The 13,290-nt window shown below is 33.7% G+C and overlaps 3 protein-coding genes and 1 long non-coding RNA gene across 8 annotated transcripts in view; 2 read left to right on the top strand and 2 right to left on the bottom strand.

The window, feature by feature from the left end:
* Window positions 1–347: 347 nt before the first annotated feature.
* LOC143209927 (uncharacterized) lies at window positions 348–2,326 on the top strand. Its single transcript, XR_013009157.1, has 2 exons — window positions 348–1,737; window positions 1,912–2,326. It is a non-coding gene; the product is annotated as an uncharacterized LOC143209927 (long non-coding RNA).
* A 372-nt stretch (window positions 2,327–2,698) lies between these two features.
* Lic (dual specificity mitogen-activated protein kinase kinase lic) lies at window positions 2,699–6,294 on the bottom strand. The gene is made up of 7 exons (XM_076426250.1): window positions 6,004–6,294; window positions 5,653–5,822; window positions 4,489–4,654; window positions 4,176–4,412; window positions 3,911–4,090; window positions 3,612–3,829; window positions 2,699–3,543 (listed from the first exon to the last, which is right to left on the bottom strand). The coding sequence occupies exons 2-7, from the start codon at window positions 5,712–5,714 to the stop codon at window positions 3,399–3,401; spliced, it is 1,008 nt and encodes a 335-aa protein (XP_076282365.1). The 5' UTR covers window positions 5,715–5,822; window positions 6,004–6,294; the 3' UTR covers window positions 2,699–3,398.
* Window positions 6,295–6,635: 341 nt separating this feature from the next.
* On the top strand, window positions 6,636–9,219 carry LOC143209924 (zinc finger HIT domain-containing protein 3). Its single transcript, XM_076426253.1, has 2 exons — window positions 6,636–6,937; window positions 7,556–9,219. The coding sequence occupies exons 1-2, from the start codon at window positions 6,867–6,869 to the stop codon at window positions 7,890–7,892; spliced, it is 408 nt and encodes a 135-aa protein (XP_076282368.1). The 5' UTR covers window positions 6,636–6,866; the 3' UTR covers window positions 7,893–9,219.
* The window catches only part of LOC143209918 (beta-glucuronidase), a 30,912-nt gene continuing 25,867 nt past the window's right edge, over window positions 8,246–13,290 (bottom strand). For 4 of the 5 annotated variants that reach the window (XM_076426239.1, XM_076426238.1, XM_076426237.1 and 1 more), the window contains exons 6-12: window positions 12,367–12,646; window positions 10,487–10,761; window positions 9,749–10,010; window positions 9,259–9,447; window positions 8,777–8,915; window positions 8,474–8,701; window positions 8,246–8,396 (exon numbers count right to left, since the gene is read on the bottom strand). In XM_076426239.1, the coding sequence (XP_076282354.1) occupies window positions 8,520–8,701; window positions 8,777–8,915; window positions 9,259–9,447; window positions 9,749–10,010; window positions 10,487–10,761; window positions 12,367–12,646 (1,327 nt within the window). In that variant the 3' untranslated portion in view covers window positions 8,246–8,396; window positions 8,474–8,519. The remainder of the gene's footprint in view (window positions 8,397–8,473; window positions 8,702–8,776; window positions 8,916–9,258; window positions 9,448–9,748; window positions 10,011–10,486; window positions 10,762–12,366; window positions 12,647–13,290) is intronic. The other variant, XM_076426241.1, reaches the window with a different exon arrangement.

Genomic DNA, 13,290 nt, shown 5'->3' with positions numbered 1-13,290 from the left:
ATGATGTTTTCATTAATACTTTGAAAGTAAATGTTCTATAATAAAGATTAATTGTAAAAATGTCTTGGTACTCACATTCTCTCCCCCTTGAAGACAACGCGAAACGTTGCTCTCGATCTCAATATCGATGTCGTCTTTGATCGTCAAGGTAGGCAGCATTAGGCATCCAGCATTAGGCAACAGGTTCAAAATATTTTATATCCTTACGGCTCTGTAACAGAAAGAATAAATCCATTTAATCTCAATAGGAATCAAATAATTAAAGTTGAATATTTATTAATTGCAATTAATGTACTTACGCTCACGTCCTCTCCTGCGCTTGAAAAAAGCACCGAGTAGCATCGAGTTCTATCCATGGATTCTTCTCCCTCGGAATCTGTAACAGAAACAACAAATTCATTAATTTCAGTCGACCAACAGTCAGAAACTAAATAAGAATAACAAATAAATAATTCAAGTTGAATATCAAATCAAAATTAATTTTAACGGAAATTAAATAAAATCGATATCTATCGCAAGACACCAATTCAAATACAAATGACTGTCGTAACACAAGAGTAAATTCGAATTAATAGAAAATTAATCATCCAAATTGATTATTTATTAATTTTTCATTAATGATATGAATAAAGATGTTCAATAACATAGTATAATTGGAAATATAATTTGTACTCACGCTCACGTCCTCTCCTGCCTCAACAAAGTACGCCATGAAACTGTCACCCTTTCGATTATCGAAAGCAACGTGAAGTATCGATCTAGGCAATGAATGATCCTTCGAACGATGGATTTTTTCCCGCGGAAACTGTAACAGAAAGAACAAATTCATTATTTGCAATTGACAAACTGTCAGAAACTAAATAAGAATTAATAGTAAGTAAACAATTCAATTTGAATAGAGAATCAATATTAAATAAACTTGACTTCTATACAACGAAACGAATTTAAATAGGATTGGTCGTCACGACACAAGAGTAAATTATCGCGAGAAGGCAACACGATTCGAGAATAAATTTAAATCAATGAAAATTACATAAGGTTAAACTTTACTTCCGGAAACCAGAAATTGTTGCCTCTTTCTTATGTAATTCTATAGATTTTGGCGAGAAAATGCCGGAGATCTACGCTCATCTACGCTTCACAATCCTGAGCGGTCAGTGATTCAAAATGCCTGTTGGATAGATACAGAGACGAAATCTGATAGATAGAAATGCCCGTGTTTGTGGTGTCAACTAGCGGCACCGCTCGGCAAGCGGCGTGCGACTGTTATTACATTCAAACATGGCGGGCACTCTTACCCGGCAAGAATATTTGAAATTGGCCAACTCTAAACACGCACAACTTTTGAATCAGTGATCCTCTAGTATTGAAACTTGGATTTTTGGCATAAGAAAGAGGTGGAAAGAGGCCAAAATTTCTGTTTTCCGGAGATGTACAGCAGCTGCAAATTATAACAATGTGTTCTCGTATTTAGTGTTTCATGGATTCTTAGTTTAGAAACACGTATATGAAAAATTCCTATAGAAGTTCCGCCTCTATAAAACGCAAATACTCTATGATTTGAAGGTTATGTTCCTTCAATAGTGCGGTTGCTTCGATTCACTCGATTCGAGCTGATTCGAGCACTACAAAAGCAGAACAATTGAAAGCATTTATTGTTAAGTTTGAATAATAACTTATCACAATGGCATCTGGTATAAGATTTCTAAAGGAAGTGTATCACGATCCTTACAAATGGTATTATTTCACAATTTTAATTTTACACGATTCTCATATTAGTGTTTATAACCTTTAATCGAAGTTTTTGAAAGTACTCCGTTTATAATTTGAAATATCTTCTTTGATAACTAACAACTCCTACAATATATTGCCCCAGTGAATAAAAAATTTTAAAACACCGTCTTTTTTCAGGTCAGTGTGTAAGAGTATTGGATTTTTCCTATTGGGTGTAAAAATTGCACTCGAATGTAAAGGAATGGTTTTAATGCCACCACTTACTGCATAAAATTTATAAAATAATACATACAATGCATTTGAATTTGTCATATTGTACATTTTTTTTTATATTTCGCTATTTGAATGTAACATATTATGTTATAAAATAATTTTAAAAAGCAAGATCTTCTAAGTATACGTATACATACACATTTTTCCTGATTATTTATCATTTCTGTATTGTATATACAGCAGATTGCAAAATGACGAAAGTAACAGAATTTAATGTTCTGTATGGCTGAAAATATTGTTGAAAGCAGGTGCAACATGTAAATAAATATCTTATAGATTTCTTTCATCAAAATAAATATACCATGTATACTGTTGATAATTGTAGCAGTTTTTTTCTTAACCAATGTTCATACCAAAATGTAACCCTTTCATAAAACCTCACAACGAAAAATGATAGACGACTACGAATAAAAAATGCCAGTTGAAAACTCTGCGGAAAAAGTGACTTGAAAATGAAACCTTTTCAACATAATAAATAATTGAGATACTGCTATTAATTATAATAAAATATGAATAAAAATACGTATTAATCGATCATGGTCCTACACTATATATCAATTAATAAACAATATACTAATCTATTGTTAGTTTACTTTTATATACTGGTTAAATGTTCATCAAAATATTCTACTAATTACACAATTCTTAAACTAAGAAGTTGTATTACTTTTCTATTGTTTAAACTTGATGATACGTTTTATAATTACATTTATTGGTAATTTACCCTCATTACATAACTACATTATGTATAAAAGAAATACGTAATTCGTTTTGCAGTCCTCCTGTTACAATTGTTGTAAGACACTACATGCTTTTTTACAATTTCATAATACATATTTCAAATGTGAACATTATTGTTGATTGCACGTACTATATATATATATGTATTAATATCGCTACTGTAGAGTATAATTTTTTATTACAGGTGCATTACCGCGTAATTATGTTTTGCTAAAGAATACATCAACTTGTACAGCACTACGCAATGATCATGTAAATTTGTTAATTTGAACTTTCCTATATTGCTACAGTGACAAACTATTGTTATATCACGTAGAAAATATTTGTATATATTTACACATCTGTATTTCTTTATTGTAGAATATCTATTAGTCCCAGGAGGATTAATATTAATATAATAGTCGTGTAGAAATTTTATATTGTTTAAATAAAAAGAAAATTGAACTTTTTCTCGATGGAATTATTTTTTACACAGAAGTTCTACATAAAATTCTCTTTTAACACTAGATTTTCATTCACATAGGTCGTTCAGACAAAGGAACGATACGGTTCATAAAACTGGATATAGAAAATCGATTAAAGAACTTCGAAACACAATACGAAGTTACATTACAGGTCATGTGGTACATCATGTCAAAAATAGTTGTATGCTACAGAGGCTGTTCATCTTCAGGTAAGTCTAAAATTTCTCCAACAAATTCAGCGACATTTGTGTCTTTCGTAGCGTGTTCTGTGATAAAATTAAGCTCCAATAACTGATTGTAATTTGGACGGCGTGTATAATCTTTCATTAAACTGTAAACAATATCAATCAACAAAGTTGCACATAAATAAAACATCACATACAAAACAATTTCGCTTACCATTTATCAATAACTTCTTCAAAACTAGCAGAAAATTTTTCAGCTGGTAATTTCGGTGCTTCATCTTTTACAACTTGTTTCAGTTGCTCGAAAGGTGTACCCCAAGATTCGTAAGGAAACTTTCCTGTTGCTAATTCAACAAGAGATATACCTAATGACCAAACATCAGATCTGATGTCATATTGTGAAGGGTTACCCGACGGGTCTATCCTTTCTGGCTGAAAAAAAGGATACGATGGAGAATTTATTGAATAGATAAGAACAGAGATGCTTATATTATATGTGCGAAATTTACGTACAGCCATGTATGGTTTACAACCAGCATCAATTGTTTTAGCAACAGAATCTACAAGATAACCGGAAATACCAAAGTCACAGATTTTTACTTCACCTTTCCGGTTAATTAAAATATTACTAGGTTTTACATCTCTATGAATCACACGTAGCTGTGAATATAAGTAATGCAACGCGCTGACTACCTGTAAATATTATCCAAAGTTAGAATGACAATTAATAAGATGGTAAATATACAGTTTCAGCTACGATTATCCAATGTTTTCTTACTGCAAAAGCAATTTTTCCTAAGATATCCTCAGGAATGGCACGGTCATGTTTATATACTTTTGTATAAAATTTATCAAGGCTCATATCCATAACCTCCATACAAATCCAAACATCACCTTCTCGAAATAATGCTCCATAGAATTGTACTGTATATGGACATGCCGAGCTACGCATAGAAATGTCTAAATCCATGAGTAATCGCTTTTGTTCCTGTGTGTTGACTGTTGCTGTTATTCTCTATGAAATTAATAAATGTGTTCGTTGCAGATATTATTAAAATTGTCAAATTGGTTGGTGCTGTTATGTTTCATACCTTAACCGCCATAATGGTGCCACTTTGTTTGTGTCGTACTTTATCCACAATGCCGTATGCTCCACGTCCCAGAATACAGATAGTTTCTAAATCATCTGCTTCTACTACAAATGTGCTTTCTCCAATTGTTATTGTAGTTCTCTTATCTAGATTTCTTGGTGGAGTACTATAATATAAGTTTATTAAAACTAATTACAAATTTCAATCATTCAACAAACGATTTATATTAGCAAAATATTAATTTTATATAAAGTCAGCGGCAATATTAAGTGGACACCCTTAAAAATCACATAACTTTTTAGTAATTGGTCCGAAGGACTTGAATTTTTTTAAGATGTTAGACCGGCTAGTTCGCTAGAGTATAAGTAAACAAAAATTTATTACGATTGCAATTGGTAGGAATTGTACAAAATTTTAAAAAATAATGTTTTTTCAACTTTTCTATCTGGGCCTGTAATGATAATTTAAAAAATGCGTTTCATAGATTTCGGTAACTTATATGCATACTGAAAATTTTATCGAAATCGGTCAACATTGCAATGAGCTACATACGTTTAAAGATGAGAGCTTTACATTTCGCCCTTACGCGATCATCTTTAAACGTTTGTAGCTCCTTGCAATGTTGACCGATTTCGATGAAATTTTCAGTATGCATATAAGTTACCGAAATCTATAAAACGCATTTTTTGAATTATCGTTACAGGCCCAGATAGAAAAGTTGACAAAACATGGCAATCGTAATAAATTTTTGTTTCCTCATTCTCTAGCGAACTAGCCGGTCTAACATCTTAGAAAAATTCAAGTCCTTTGGACCAATTTCTAAAAAGTTTCGTAATTTTTAAGGGTGTCCACTTATTATTGCCGCTGACTGTATGTCTTAATCTTATAGGTATTTATATATATTGCTATTATCTCTTTGAAGGCTAAATGTTTCCATATACTTTCATTCTATGTAGCACTTGTACTTTATATTAACATTGTATTTATGTATTATTATAACGTTATTACCAATTGTATCATTGATCATTGAAATACACAATAGACAAAATAAAATTTAAGCTAGAATCTTAATGTAGGACTATGAAAGACTAGTATAAATGTTATAATATGAAAAAGAGCATTATCAATAGATGAATAGTTCAATATTCGAATAACAATACATACACGGGCATAGGAGTCCCTTCAGAGACTTGCAGTTTCAAGTTTTTCTTTCGACGTAGAGCCATGATTCAGTGGACAGTTAATAAGTGTTACTAGGCCTGCAAACTTGGCAGTGTATACAATTGATTACAATACATGTTTAAATGAATTGTAATGATTATTGCATATTTGTTCTGTAAAGAAATAAAAAATGCATGTTTTGATATACTAGGATTATGTTTGGAAAGAATCTCGAGAATTGAAGGTTATGCTATAAATTCGTTGCAGGCATATATGTGAAAACAAACGGTTAGAATAAAATCGTTTCGACAAGGATTCTTATCATAATATCATTAGAAATAATTTCTATAGTACCTTGTTAATAACATGACGATATTTTACGACAATAACGTCAAAACTTCAAAGTTCCGTTGCCCATATATGAAGCTTTCAGTAAACTCAAAACAGTTACATGAAATTGCCCACAACAGATACTTCAGTTCAGTTTTGTAAATTCAATCTGAACCTCTCTGCATACTGAACTATTTCAGGCGCATTATACAAATATGTATTGAGTACAAAAATGCAGGAATTATTAATGTGGATTTTGCATTAAATAGCAGACAACCGTTTTCTGGTGAGGATGTACATTGTACAATAATTAATGATGCAACACATGTTCGGTACACGTATACGTGTCCGGTACGTTTACAAATGTAAAAGTTGAAAAATTTGACAATAATGAATTACTTGTGAATTATCTACCATGAAACAATGTGTATACAATGTAAATATATTTAATAATAATTACAACAATTGTAACATTTGTCTTGTATATAATATTTCAAAGTATTATAATGCTTATGCATATGTGCGTATACAAGATAAAATAAGGGACTGTAAATGATAGTAACATTTCTTACAATTATTGTAGAACATCTTTATAATAACTGCAATATTCAGGATATTTGATCACGTAAGTAAGATTCTTTTTTCCACTCTAATACATCACTATTTATTATTTACCAGAGAGGATACTGATGGATACTTGGATACTGACTTTACTGACTGATGACGTATACTCAAGTTGAGTAACTCAACTCAACTGAACTCAACTGAACTGTTGTCGTTGCATGCGTTGTCATGTGTACACAAATATGAGCGAGTGCAGAAATATAATCAAATTGTTCATGAAATAATTAGGTTTTTTAATAAATTATTATAGTTTTTTAACCAATATGGAAAAAGTTTGTTGTGTCTGCGAAGGAACAACATGTTCATACAAATGCCCTACGTGTAAAGTACCATAGTAAGTATATATTTAGAGGTTATAGTGACTATAATAGAGGTTATACAAACGTTAGTATATTGTTATGTTATTTATATCTGTTAATATGACGATACTAATATCGTCCTTTCTATCTTCCTTTCTGATCTTCTAAGTCTTTCTTTCTTCCTAAAACCTTTCTATTTAAAGGTTTTCATATTGTACTTTTAAATACGTCTTATTTTATTCTGTACATAAACACATTTCGTACATAAATAGGTATAACATTTAAAAATATTATTATATACAGTTATTATAAAATATTACGTTTATCAGATCCATTTAGAAACTGGTTACAGTACTTTTCTCTGTATAAAAAGCATTCCAATTGTTTAATTTAATTTTATAAAGATAATGTTGATTATAACATTCTATGTATTTAGTACTGCAATGAAAATTTTAATTCAAATATTTGATTATTCTCTTTGTATTAATGGAGTATAATAGAAATTTGATTGATTTTTATCCTATTAGCAATATATTGATTCTTTTGATTCACAGCATAGTTATATATTTATTAAATAATAAATTATATTTTAATAATCTTAGTTAACCAATGTACAAAAATGTTTATAATCTCTTTTACTTTGTTCCTGTTAGTTGCTCTGCAGCCTGCTATAAAGTACACAAAGCTAGCAATTGTCAACCGAGACATCAGCAAAACAAGCCTACTAGCGGTCAGAAAGCAAAAGGCAAAAAGTATGACTTCCCTACAGAAGATACTGTACCTATTGAAAAATTAGAACAGTTACGTTATAGTGAAGGCATAAAAGATGTTTTAAGAAATCCACATGTACGCGATATTATGCGTGCGATTCTGGTCGACGAAAATCCTACAAAGGCTATTGCTTTAGCCATGACTGAGCCAATATTTGTTGAAATGGCAGATGCGTGTTTAAAGGTTGTGGAACTTCCAGAAAATGACCAACCTAGCTAGTGTACCTTTATCAAGTTTTGTGTCATGGCGTATTATGTACACTAATAAATATTAGTACATTTGCATTGGACTTACAAAAAGTAAATATGTTAAAACATGTATATTTCGGGTTACCATGGGTTCGTCGACAACTCATTTGACCGACACTGTTTTGATCGACAGTAAATTTTGTCGGCACTATGTTTTCATCGACATTGTGAAATCGTTGACAAATAATTTGACCGACACTATGTTTTCATCGACAAATGATTTGACCGACACTATGTTTTCATAGACACGGTCAAATTGTATTTAAATTCTATTTAAAACTTAATTTAGGAATTGTAGAAGGAAGTAAACGTGGATATCGGTTTCTTAGAATTTGTAAAATATTTATTATAAATTGTGTACTTTTTGTGGCAGTCCTCGAACATAAAAGTTTAATCAGTCCGCTCTTATAGTAATTATAGTGTCAGCCATTTGAAAAAGTGGTGTTATTTCAATCATTGAAAGTAATAGAACTCCCTAAAATAGAGTTTTTATATGCATAAAAAAAAGAGTAAATATGCAAATAATTTTTGTACAAACAAAGAGGTATGTACTTTCAAACCTCGTTCACGAACGTTCTGCAGTGTTAAAAATATATTTCTAAAGCTCAGAGTGTTGAGAATGACGGAATGTAATGTAATTTTCGAGATCGTCTGGTACTTCAGTTCCATCCAGTTCCTTCTGAAGGAGGCAATATCTTTTCCTGACATGATAAGCTGCCATTTTTGGTTGTCTTTCTCTAGTAAATATTCCCTTCTTGTTACCACCTACTCTTATGAATGCTAAATCAAACATTTAAAAGTAGATATTAATTATTAAATGATTGCTTCTTAGAATTTATTAAATTAGTCACTCACATTGAGCCGTTCGGAAGTCAGCAAAATTCCAAATGAATTCACCAATGAAGAAGCCTTTACTTCTCAACTGGTCGAAGGCTTCAAAATGTTTCGAAAATATTTCTTTCTGGTATTCCTCACTCCATACATACTCGGGAAGCTGAAATGTTTGAATTTGCTAATGACGGAAGAAACTCTAGAGTCCACTGATTTTACATAATTAATACTTTGCATTTTAGATTTTAGATGTGATTAGTATTTACGGAAATGAAAGATTTAGAGTTCTTTATTACTAAACCTACCAAGTACGTGTTGCCTTAATAGGAATAACATGATTGAATTTGTTTCGATTTCGTGTGTTTTGAATTATAATGTATGCTTGCAGAATGAAATTTGTCAAATCAGTTCTAATGGAAGATTCTTTACAATTTCCAACAATTATAAAATAAAAAATTTACAAGGTATTGACGATTGTAACGTTTCAATTTGTTGTAATAATTTACCTCGTGTAATCCAGCCATGGTATCAGCACCGTACTCAGACATAAGCACCGGTTTATTATATTTCCTATGCCATGCTTCAGCTTCTTCTATAACTCTGCTTGTAATCGTATCGATACGTCCTGGGTTACTGTACCAAGCATTATAACGATTAAAGCTGATCACATCGAGATATTCACCTGCTTTATCTTCCTACGAATACATTAAATATATTCATTTAAATATTTTTACATAACGCTTTATGTTATGACGCATTCATTTCATTTTTTCAAGACACATTTATCTGCATTATTTGTCAGGATTAAAAATATTGCAACCAATAAACAACACAGTAACAGAAAGAAAATATCAATCGTTTCTGAAGCTGAAGTAAATCTACAAGCTTCTTGAGTTCTAATAAATTGTTTCGCAAGTTCAATTTTGTTCTTCACTTTACTTTCGTTACACTGTGTACAGTTTTATATCGCCAAATCAGTGCAATTTGAACTGTTACCTGTACTGCTCGTGCCATGGCAATGGTAATCGGTCTGGTAGGATCGAGTGTTTTCGTGTGATGGGCGACTTGTTTAAAATACTCCCCGGCTTCAGGTAATTGGGTTCTGGGTTCATTAGCGATTGACCACATAATCACCGAAGGACGATTCTTGTCTCTCCTTATTAGCTCCGATAACGAGTCTTTATGTCGCGCGAGGAGAATCGGCGAGAAGTTCTCAGTGTCCACGGAGGGACACTCGTCGATAATTAGGAAGCCCAACCTGAATACAGTAATAAATATAATACCATGGGGAAAAATATTATTTTATTGTCACCTAACCCAGGTCTACCCCCATTGTTGCTTTTCTAAATTACTGTTTAACTTTTCTTAATTTAGTTATTGAAGTGAAAAACTTCTTTAGGCGCACCGCGTACACACTTGCCGGACAGTGAACGAGTCTGATCCGTCACGCTCCGAGGTGAAACGTCATTCGGGTAAACTCAGGGGAGTCGAGTTTAGCCGAGCGAGCGAGAAACAGACTGGTGTGCAATCGCCATGGAAGGTTTCACTTCTATCGTGCGGTCTTACGCGCACAGTATTGGTTTTATTTTTTTCCGTAGTAATTTAAATAACAGAAGAATATAAATATATTGAATTTTTCATAGATTTAATAGAAAAGTAATTTCTAAGCACTTTCTCCCGAATTGCCTTGAATGAATTGATATAGTTGACATAGTAAAATGAAAAATAAACTACCGATCAGCCAAGTCGAGTACTTCGTCGCTGTAGGGATAGTGACTTGTCCTGTAGGCGTTTGCACCGACCCATTGCAACAACTCGTAATCCCTAGCTACAGTGACCAAATCCAGACCGCGTCCTCTAAGGATTGAATCCTCGTGTCTGCCGAAACCACGCATATATAACGGTCTATCGTTAAGGAGCACGCTGCTATTTGTCCAGATCAATGATCTGATACCAACTGGTAATCTATAGACATCTACTTTGGTCTCGTTCGCTACGGTCAAGGAGATCTGAGAACGGAAATATCGTTGATAAATTAAATTCGACATTTTGCTTCCTTAGAACTAGACTGCGGATCCTTTATGCAAAATAAGAATTTCTCGCGGAAAGCAAGCTTTTTACTATTTCTAATTTCGCTGTCGTTAAATTTCAAATACTACTGAATTACTAATACGTATGCAATACAATATACACCCAGTAAGCAAAATGCTCGATTTTGGACGGGCATCTGCGCGCGCATTAGTATCGCTTTCTGCGCTGTCCAAAATCGAGCAGATTCCGAGCATCCTCAGCTTCGAGCGTCGTCTGACAGCATAATGCCCGCCATCTGCTCGCCAGGCTGTGCTCGAGACTGCCTGGCAAAATCATACAACAAATATTGATAGTAAAAGGAATATTGCTATTCAAAGTAATTGATTTTAATAATTTATGTTCATTTTAACATACGATGTTATTTTATATACATTGAAAAATTAGTGCCTCAAATGTTCTTTGATTACGTCATCATCTTCGAATTCACCGGTTATTTATTAAACAGGTTGTCTAATGTATTGTCATCATTCTCACAGTTAGCAATCTTTAATTCCATAATGTATACTTTGGATGGTAAGTCCATAGTAAGGAAACTTAGAAACGTATCAAAATAATTACACGCCATATTGAATTATGACAATGCATTAGGTACCTGTCATGGTTTCAACCTTGAATATTACATGATTAAGCCCCATCAGCCTGTAATCTGTTGTTGTTCGATCTGGCGTACTTTTTGTTAGTATGTTTTCGTTGTTCGGTGGTATCAATCGCGATACAAATTTTAGGTTCGATGTTAAGGACCAAATCCTGTTCCAAGCATGTCTTGGCACCAAAATGGCCGCCGTTTGCTCGCAAAGTACGATTGCAGACATTTGGTCTTAATTTTCCCGAACAGACTTTGCTAACTGGGTATACAATTTGGTTGGCCGAAGATATTGAACGAAACAATAACTGAACCGGTATACAGGGTCTGTCCGGAAAGTAATGCAACCACATTTTAAAAAAAAATCTATTAAACATATGGGTACAAACCTTTAAATTTCTTCAAAGTTCGATCCTTGGGCGTCGACACATTTTTTCCAGCGCGATTTCCATGCTTCGTATGCTCCCTGAAAGGCGTTTTTTGGAACCTCTCGTAGTACCCTCGTCAAAGCCTCCTTGACGCGTTCCACGCTTTCAAAATGGCATCCTTTCAGCACATTTTTAATTTTTGGAAACGAGAAGAAGTCGACAGGAGACAAGTCAGGACTGTGTACGGGGGTTGAGGAAGTGTTGTGATCCAACTAACAATAAGAAGTACCGTTTACTGTTTTCCCCGTAATCTACGGAAAAGTTTAGTTTGGAAGTGCTCGACGAGGCTGCGACGAGGGCACTACGTGAGGCTCCAGATAACGCCTTCCAGGGAGCATACGAAGCATGGAAATCGCGCTGGAAAAAATGTGTCGACGCCCAAGGGTCCTACTTTGAAGAATTTTAAAGGTTTGTACTCATATGTTCAATAGATTAAAAAAAAAAATGTGGTCGCATTACTTATGCGATAGCCAGTGTACCGCTATCATTGAACAATGAAACATTTGTTATACCTCCAACGTGTACATGTATCCTGGGTTAGGACTCATGCCCCTAGGCCACCAGAGTTTAGCGAATGGCACTCTCAGCGTGCCGGAAAATCCATAAACCGTGTCCTTTATAACTGGAGTGTCTTCGGCATCGAGCAGGGTCACTCTGCAGATCGGAATTTCGTACTCGTGTAAACCGGCCGGTTGAACCACGTATTTCACGATACCTACATCACCAATTAATCCTGTCCTTACCGTGATATCTTCGATATACACACGCGGCCTCGTGTGTAGCAAAACGGGCCTGCAAGTCAAGAATTTCCGTGTTAGCGTCCGATAGGCATCCGATGGTGCAACATAACAACCGGAATCGGCTGAATCCTTTCCCTGATAAAACCGATTGCTTTGTGCCGGCGGTTCACTTTTGTCCACTATAATCATATCGATAGCAATCTGCTCGTCACCGAGAAACTTTTGACGGTTCAGAGAGCAGGGATTTTTCGGCAGATGAATAGCTGGGTTAACGGGACGACCGTTATGCTGTGCCGTGTGGTGTTGAGTACTTAGTTAAGCGAGGCTCGATACAGTTAGCGTCCGGTTTTGAATAAATTTGTTTGGCTCGTTTCGATCTTCAGTGAACTATTTGGATCCATACGGCCACACTCAAAGTATAATACTAGTAATGATTTAATGTGTGAAGATTATCTTACTACGCTCCTATTTACCATTTAGATAGAAATGAATATGAAATGGAAATATAATATTAAAGATAAATTAAGAGTTAAGTTAAGTCCAGTTAAGAGTTAACAAAATTTTCAAGAAAATTCTATAATTTATTCGACCTAAGTCTGTGCTGCGTTAATGAAAGAAAATTCTTTAGAAAAGAGAAAGAAAATCGTTTGTATACGAGCAAACTTTGTTCACGTGTAGCGATATGTGAAACGGATG

This window comes from Lasioglossum baleicum, chromosome 6 (assembly GCF_051020765.1).
Source record: "Lasioglossum baleicum chromosome 6, iyLasBale1, whole genome shotgun sequence".
In the NCBI taxonomy this organism is placed as follows: domain Eukaryota; kingdom Metazoa; phylum Arthropoda; class Insecta; order Hymenoptera; family Halictidae; genus Lasioglossum; species Lasioglossum baleicum.
The sequence above is the reverse complement of the archived record's forward strand: the minus strand, read 5'-3'. Positions and strand labels throughout refer to the sequence as shown.